Source organism: Pistacia vera, unplaced genomic scaffold (genome assembly GCF_008641045.1).
Source record: "Pistacia vera cultivar Batoury unplaced genomic scaffold, PisVer_v2 Contig1089, whole genome shotgun sequence".
Taxonomy (NCBI): Eukaryota; Viridiplantae; Streptophyta; class Magnoliopsida; order Sapindales; family Anacardiaceae; genus Pistacia; species Pistacia vera.
The window spans coordinates 28,275-37,135 of record NW_022195125.1 but is presented as its reverse complement, the minus strand read 5'-3'; the positions used below and the strand labels follow the sequence as shown (position 1 = coordinate 37,135).

Below are 8,861 nucleotides of genomic sequence, written 5' to 3'. Positions count from 1 at the left end.
AACAAATGAGCATGATGTGAGAAAACTTTGATTATTTTTCTTTCCTGTAGAGGTAGTCCTAATGTTAACTCGCTAAATCATATGGAAGACCAGCAAATATGGTAGGGTAATAATAATATAAATAAAGACTGGGCTGGGCATATACAATCTAGAACCCAACCCAGTAAACTTAAAAGCATTTACCAAGTAGATTTCAGTAAACTTCGAGCTAAGCCAGGAATAGGATCACTAAACACAAACTTTTTCCCGGTCAAGTAAGAAATTAGAAAAAGACCTCTCTGTACTAATTTATTATAATTCAGAAAGTGTTCATCTTCAATCAGTGGGGTTATAAAAGGTATCTTCGAGTTAGCAGTGAGCGAAAGCAGCAACACTTTTCTTTTTTTTTTTTTTTTTCCTTTTTTTTTTTTGAGAATACACAATACTGATCTCACTTTGGCATAATACAATTTCAATCATAAGCAGTTTTCTAGCTAAAGTTTGCTAAGCCCAGCAAAAACTACTCAGTTGCTCAATTTGAAATGCAAATGAATTCATGAAGTCAAAGCATGTCTTTCAAAATGCTTGACAACAATTATTGAAAGGGAACAGTATCAGATTCAAATTGTTACCATGCCAAGTTAAACTAAATGAAGCAATGAAACCAAACACAATTTGATTACCTCCAAACTATTGAGGAAATTTCAAGCTTCAGTGAGATGAGCTACTTGCAATGTCGGGTGATCCTATATACACATGTGAAATGCGATTTATTTTCAGCCAATCTTCACCTATGTCCTTCTTGCAGCGCTCCTCTAGATCAGGACATTCTCGGATAGATAGATGCTGAAGGGAACTTACACATTGCAGACCACCAGGCAGAGAAGTTAGATTATGACAATCTGTTAATGTTAATGATCTGAGAGAGTTAAGGTTTGCCACCCACTCTGGAAAAACTTTCAGACCTGAGCAGCCGCGGATTTCCAAATTTTGCAGTGTAGTGACATATTTTAACCCCTCTGGAAGAGATGCAACCTCTGGACAATTCAAAATGGATAATCTTTTTAGAGCGAACAGATGCTGCAAATCCTCTGGCAAAGAAGTCAATTTTGGACAATACATAATAGTTAAATGCTCAAGGGATGTGAGAAATTGCAAATTATGTGGCAGCGATGTAAGGCTATTGCAGTTCTCAATTGACAAATTTCGAAGAGAACTCAGACTCTGTATCTCCTCTGGCAATGAAGTAAGGCTGTCGCATTCAATTATTTCCAAAGACTCCAGAGAGGTGAGGTTTTGCAATTTGTCAGGCAATGAAGTTAGTTCCTTACTCCAGCGAATTGTCAAGGATTTTAGGTTGATGAGCTTTCCCAAACTGGAAGGTATAGAATGAAGCTTTGGGCAAGAGCTAATTGTTATAGACATGAGAAGAGCATTATTTTGAAGCATGTTTCCCAAAAATGCTAACTGTTCTGTGAATCCATTAATGACAAGGATGGTTACAGAAGTCAGCTTTGATGCAGACCTCAAAATCACATCACTGCAATGGTGTAACTCCAGATGCTGCAGATAAGGAAGTTGAGGAATATTTCTCAACCTAAAACACTTGGTGATGTTCAGCTTGACTAGAGAAGGGAATTCTTCTCTCCTGTTAGAACTCCACCAATATTCGAACTGAGGGAAATCTATAAAGGTTAGCTCTTTCAATAATGGGAATGCTCTTTCTGTGCCTTCACCATAGAACTCGGGGCCAATATTCTTTACTGCATCCATTCCTTGCAGGTAAAGGACCTTGAGGAAGGGAAGTTTGCCCAAGGTAGGGAGATACTCACATCTTCTGCAGTTAATCACTACAAGTTCAGTTATATTTGGGAGTTTAACAGCATCCATCCATCGTGGAAAACAGGTTCCTGGGTATCCTCTTATAGACAACTTCTTCAGATATTTATGTGGTTGGAGGTAATTGAGCACTTCCTCATGTGTGTCACCATTGTCAACGTTCCTGTTCGAACCATTAAGATAATCTCCCCATGAGAGGCTCAGTGACAGAAGGTTCCGTTTTCCTAGTAAGTCAGCTTCCATTGCATCTCTTGCATCCCTTACTTTCTCCAGATGTGTGATATTAAGCTGGCCACCAAGGTTTAGACTTTGCAGCTGGTTAAGCCTTTCATCTACTTCACTTCCCACAATAAACATTGACAGTGTTCGAAGAAATACAAGTTTCCCAATCGAAGGAGGCATTTTGGTTAGTCTATTGCAGCCATCTATGATCAAATGCCGCAGTTTAGATATAATGGATATCCGACTTGGTAACTTGATAAGATCAAAGCAATTAGAAAGGTCTATCACTTGTAAGTTGCAAAGGCTGCAAACAGTTTCTGGCAATTCCTTAACTTCAGTGTTAGAGACGTCAAGGTATCTCAAAAATATAAAGGAAGAAATAGACTCATGCAACCTTTTGATGCCACTACCACTTAAACCAAGGACCCGCAAGTATTTAAAACTTGAAAACGCAGCAGGAGGAACTTCTCCAAGATCACCTTTTGGAAACACTAAGATGAGGGTTCGTAACTTCTTTGCTTCATATAAATTATCTGGAATTGTGTGTAAGCTGAAATTACAAATGACTGAGGAGTGACGAATATGGGAGAGATTTTGTGCTATATTACCATGTTCCAGCATCATGTACTCATCTCCTACAACAGATTGTGCAAGATCATGAACGATATCATGCATTTTGCACTCAGTTATATTGCCATTATCACTTCTGTGTATGTCTTGAAAGAAAAACATCCATACCAAATCATCAAAATACTCATTTCCAATAAATTCAAGTGATTTTATGCCTTTCGGTGATTGAATTAAGCCTTCTGCAATCCACAGCTGGATTAATTTCTCCTTCTTGATTATGTAGTTTTTTGGAAATATTGAGCAGAATGCAAAACATCCTTTCAAATGTGATGGCATATGACTGTAACTCAACCTAAGAGCAGGTAAGATTCCATTTGCACTTTCAGATACATTCCAAAGATCACTCTCCTGGACAAGCAACCACTCTCTCTCTTCTCTTTTGAAGCGAATTAGACTTCCCAAAGTCTTTGCAGCTAAAGGTAACCCCTCGCACTTCTTTGCTATTTGTTGACCAATTGGATAAAGGTTTGTATGGTCTTCTTCATGACGGGAGAAAGCTCGTTGCTTGAGCAAATTCCAGCAATTTTCATCTGATAGACCTTTCAAATGATGGATGTAAGTTGAGCCCATTACCGATGCAACTTTTTCGCTTCTAGTGGTAACAATTATTGCACTTCCCTCCCCACCATTTCTCAGTAAAGTTCTTAACTTATCCCACTCCTGATCATCTTCATTCCACACATCATCTAAAACTAACAAATATCTTTTCCCAGACAATAATTCCCAAAGTCGAAACTGCAGTACATCCATCCCAAACAGGTCGCATTTATTCTTACTTGCAGATTCAAGAACTGATGTCATAATTCTTTCAACATCAAAATCATCATTAACACTTGCCCATATCTTCATATCAAAATGTCTTGCTACCTTCTCATCATTGAAAGCTAATTGAGCAAGTGTTGTTTTACCAAGACCACCCAAGCCAACAATGGAGATAACTGAGACTTCTCCTCGTAATTTATCATCTGTTGATAATAAAACCTCCATCACCCTCTCTTTATCTTCTTCTCTTCCAAAAATTTCTGATTCAATTATGAAGGAGCCCGTTCTTCTACTTCTACTTCTACTACTATTTACAACCCCCTCACTTAAATTGAAATTTGATCTCTCTTCTGCTAACATTTCTAATGTCCCCTTGATTTGCTCCAGTTTAGTTAACAAATCACCATATTGTACAAGAGAAGGAACAAAAGTTAATACCTGTTGAGTAAACCCTCCACGATTTCTAGGGAGCAAAGCCTCCGGAGAGAACTCATCAAGCAAATCCTCCATCTCGTAAGCAACTTCCTTGAGCTCTTCCAACCAAAGCTTCAAAGCTCTGTCTGTTAACTGTCGCTCTTCTGCTCCTTGAAGAACAGCTTGGATTACACATAAGGTACGTTGGAGCTTCTTCACCTCCTTCCTCAGCCCACATCTATTAGCAATTTCTTCCAGAAAAGGATTTGCCAGTTTTTCAAAAACCACCTGTAGAAGAGGTGATAATAGTATTTCTGCCATGTCCACTAGCTACACTTCTTCTTCTTCCGCCAGATTATTGACTGTTACTCCCTTTTAGAGGAAATTAATAAATGATGTTACTTCATATCTGTAACTTTGCTAACACATGGCTTAGAAAAAGTGGACTGTGGAAGACTATGAAATTTCTGCTGGTCTTCCTAGTTACTTCCCACTACGACCAGTTATATATATATATATATATATAAGACTTTCTATCTTTTCTTTTAAATTTATAAGATTTATTAATGAATAACAATCGGTGTTAAAAAAATTATTACTGTACTCTAACTCTGTATACACACAATTATATTATATTAAGATATTAGCACAAAATATCTATGCCTTATAATTGAAGAAGAAATTATGATAAATGAAATATCATAAAAGAGACTAAAAATGAAATGGATAAGAAGGGACTTCGGTATTATTGATTCTTAATATTCTTAAAACTCTCAAAGCTCATATGTCACATTCATCTCATAAATACAATGCCACTAGAACCAATTACGTTAAGCTGAAGAAAAGCTAAGTAAACAAAATTTCCTTCACCAAACCAGCCTCTTCCTTTCATGTAAGAGTTTAATAAAGATGTGTGGAACCTCCACTCTCTTCACAACAGTATAAAATTATATGTAAAAGCAATAAATAAAGGAACGCGGTACACAAATCTTAATTAATCCCTTAAAAGTTAAGGTCCTAAAATCTATAAATCTTTCGTAACTAATTACCCAAAAGTTTCACCTGACCACTCAAAAATGGTTAACTATCTCTACTTTTTGGGCGCTTTTGTTTCGAGGAATTTTTTATCACTTAAAATATTGGATTACCACTAAAATAGATTAAGATATGATTAGCATTAAAATATATTATCTTGAAGATTAATTGGAGAATGTTATAGAAATATGTTTGATTAGATTGGTGAGTATAAATAACTAATATGTTTAGTTGGGAGGAATAAAATATTATAAAGGGGTTTTTACTAAATTGCCCTTCCTCGTTAATATGATTATTATTATTTTGAATATATTTTTTAACCCTCTACATTTGAAAATTTAGCTAAAACACCTCAACAAAAGTTTGAAATTTAACAAAATACACATAGCCACCCAAGATGACCACCGGCTACCAGCCACCATCGTCGGTGATCGTCGCTAGAACGACGCACAACCCACCGAGTCTGGCCAGCCTTGCGTCGATCTAGCCATTTTCGACCAGATTGAAGGCCGAAAATGGTAAGATGGCCATAGATCTGACCAGAAAGCCATATCCATTATGGCGATTAATGGCCAAATCTGTGGCCGTTAACAATCGTGGACCTAGTCAAAAACGGCAAGATATATTCTGGTTGTTAACGGCCATAATGGATCTAGTCGTTTTCGGCCAAATCCATGGCTATCTTGCCATTTTTCACCTTCGATTTGACCGAAAATTACTAGATCTAGCCGGTCGTGCGCCGTTCCGACGACCGCTAACAACGGCCGACGATTGTGGCTAATGGCCGACATTTGTCTTAGGTGACTAAAGATATTTTGGGAATTATCCATGTAAATTAGGGGTGGAAAAATCCGGTTAACCGAACCGGTTAACCGGATTCTTGAACCGAACCGGTTTTTGGTTTACAAAATAAACTAAACCGAAACCGGTCCGGTTTCGGTTATTAACCGGTTATAAACCGAACCGAAAATTCGGTTCGGTTAACCGGTTAACCGGTTTTTAAACCGGTTAATAAAATTAATTGGGTTCGGCCCATTTCACACACTCACTCCACTTTGCACTTTTTTTCCAGGTTTCTATTTTTTTTTTAANGGATGCCGAGATGGAGAATTGAACGTGAGACCGTGTACTTACCCACACTTTCCCAATTCATTCTAACCATCTAGACTACCCACATATATATCATATCAAAATATTGAAATTAGAAAAAAAAAAAAAAAAAAAAGAGTTAAATATAAAAAATCTGTGTTTTGATGCATTATTTTAAGGGGTCGAAACATAAAAGTGAAATTACAACAAGGAGCCGTTTGGATCGGGGGTATATAAGATAACGGGGGCAATCTTCATTTACTTTGCAAGATTTCAGTGTTTGGTTTGCAAATAATAAAATATTACGGTAATCTTTTATTGTAAATAGTGTTTACTATTGGTAATGTAAGGGATAATTTTATTACCTTGCTAGGGGGTGTTATTAAAACATTACTGGGGAAATCTGATTCTTCTACCCATTTTGCCCTTGATTAAAAACCATTTCAGACACAATTGTCCTTAAATATCTACCAAATAATAATTACCCAGCCCCCTTACATTTGAAAAATTAGCTTAAAACACCCCAACCACAAAAAAGTTTAAAAGTTAACAAAATACCCCAGCCACTGCTGGTCGTGACTCACCACCTCCCGTTGTCGGTGTCAGTCAATGTAATGGTGCACAACTAGCGGGATCTGACCAATCGTGCGCCAGTAAGCCCTTTTCCAGCCATGGATCATAGATTCATGGTTGGAAACGGTCATATTAGGCATTTTTATGGCTGGTTCACAGCAAAAGATTTGACATTTTCACGGCCAGATCTATGGACGTGAAATGGCCATAGATCTGGCTGTTTTTCTGCCGGCGCACGACTGGCCATATACAGCCAATCGTGCGCCATTCCGTTGACTATTGGCGGTGGTAGTTGGTTGGCTTCCGATAATGGCTTAGGGTGGGTGGGGGTGATTTTGCTACAAATTAAAGTTTTATATAGTTGTGGTGTTTTCGCAAAATTTCAAATGTGAGGGTTAAAAGAAATGATTCAAAAAATAATAATAAAAAATACTATTATATTAATATTTAAAAAGGAGGGCAATTTAGCAATCTATATAACATACCCACCCTTTATCCTCTCAACCAAACATATTATTCACCAATTTATTTGAACCAACCAAACACATTTTCTAAACATTCTTAGTAATCTTCAAAGTGATGTTTCTTTCCGTTAATATAAAATTCTCCTATAATAAAACATTATATGATCCAAAGTAGGGGTGGGAAATTCGGTTAACCGGATTCTTAAACTGAACCGAATTTCGGTTCAAAAAAATTATTGAACCGAAACCGATCCTGTTTTGGTTATAAACCGAACAGAAAATTCAGTTCGTTTAACCGGTTTTAAACCGGTTATATATTGGACTGCATTTTTTGGCCCAATTATGAATTATGGGCTGCATTTTTTGGCCCAATTCGGTCACACTCCTCTTTGGCCCATTTTTTTTTTCCAATTTTTTTTTTACTTGAATTAAAATTATATTTATTGTAATTGAATAATTTGAATTCATAAAATTTTAATGTACATTAAATATTAATAATTTAAAATTACAAATCAAAGATTGCAAAAACAAATACATGATACAGACTCTGATTTCAAATTATAAAATACACAAAGACATTTACAAATCAAACATATCCAAACTAAAAAATAGTCCCCTGTTGCCAACTTAGTTTCCACCCTAAAATTACAAATCAAACACATGAATAAAATAAGAAACATATTTCTAGAAAATCTAAATCAAACACATGATTAAAACTAGCAAACACATTTCCACAAAACAAACATAACAAACACGTTTCCACAAAACAAGCCTAAGTACACAACAAGCACATTTCCAAATCAAATAATGAAATGCAAACTTAGAAGATACACAAATAGAGTTCATAAAGACAAATATAAATATAACAAATCCATTGTCAACCGTCAAACTCCAAGCACATGCTAATCCATTGTCAAAAGTCAACTGTCAAAACCAAAAAAGTTCCACAACTTGTTAGGTATCTTCCATTTTAAATTTCTTTTTTTTATATGTTTGTCCAATCAAATGTAGAAATTAATAAATAGAAGAACAAATGAAACTAAATAAAGTCATAGTATATACCTTGTTATTGGAAATTTGGATTGCCCTTCAATCATTTAGTTGAGGACGAGTACTTTCTACTCTGAAAGATAGAAATTCTGCAAAAAAAATTGGATAAACACATAATTAAATAACTGAAAGTATAATTAACAAATCCAACACATACATAATTAATTAATTGAAAGTAAAACAAAAATTTTACCCGACTCAATTTTCGTTAACTCATCCAAGGTGTCCTCAATGGCTAATGGTGCACGCGTAGTCCGAATCCAATCTTGTGTGCAGATAAGAGCTTCCACCACTTTCGTAGTAAGGGAGCTACAAAATAGATCCAATACACGACCCCCCGTATTAAAAGCCGACTTAGATGCAACAGTTGAAACGGGCATAGCCAATACATCTCGTGCCATCAAAGAGAGAACTGGATATTTTGTTGAATTCATCTTCCACCATTTCAAGAGATCAAATGTCTTGTCATCGTCATTTTCAACGTCATCAGCCAAATATTTATCCAACTCTGATTTAGACTTTTTAGCTTGCCTTTCAATCTTTCTCCTTTTAAACTTAACCCTCATGCATTCTTGAGGATCAATATCACCATCACCATGATCAACTGCAGTTGCACGTGAAGATTGCTAACTTGACTGTGTAGTAAGAGGCCCAGCCACCTTACAAAAATTGTAATGGTTAAATAAAGACAACAAAATTTCCATCACTTTGTTCTTTAACTTATCAGCAGTAAAAACATCATAGGACTCATCAATCACCCAATTAACATATTCTAACTTGTCCCTAGGTTCTAAAACAGCCGCA

At 36.1% G+C, this 8,861-nt stretch overlaps 1 protein-coding gene and 1 long non-coding RNA gene across 2 annotated transcripts; both read right to left on the bottom strand.

Annotated features, from left to right (window-relative positions):
- Positions 1 to 690: 690 nt before the first annotated feature.
- On the bottom strand, positions 691 to 4,167 carry LOC116135172 (putative disease resistance protein RGA1). The gene has a single exon (XM_031420882.1). It carries the CDS (start codon positions 4,165 to 4,167, stop codon positions 691 to 693), a length of 3,477 nt encoding a protein of 1,158 aa, XP_031276742.1.
- A 3,710-nt stretch (positions 4,168 to 7,877) lies between these two features.
- Positions 7,878 to 8,361, bottom strand: LOC116135155. The gene is made up of 3 exons (XR_004128851.1): positions 8,251 to 8,361; positions 8,070 to 8,130; positions 7,878 to 7,931 (listed from the first exon to the last, which is right to left on the bottom strand). It is a non-coding gene; the product is annotated as an uncharacterized LOC116135155 (long non-coding RNA).
- Between the last annotated feature and the right edge of the window lie 500 nt (positions 8,362 to 8,861).

What these genes read in the sequence shown, in the direction of transcription:
- LOC116135172 (XM_031420882.1), bottom strand. Translation starts at nt 4,167, where the DNA reads ATGGCAGAAATACTATTATCACCTCTTCTACAGGTGGTTTTTGAAAAA.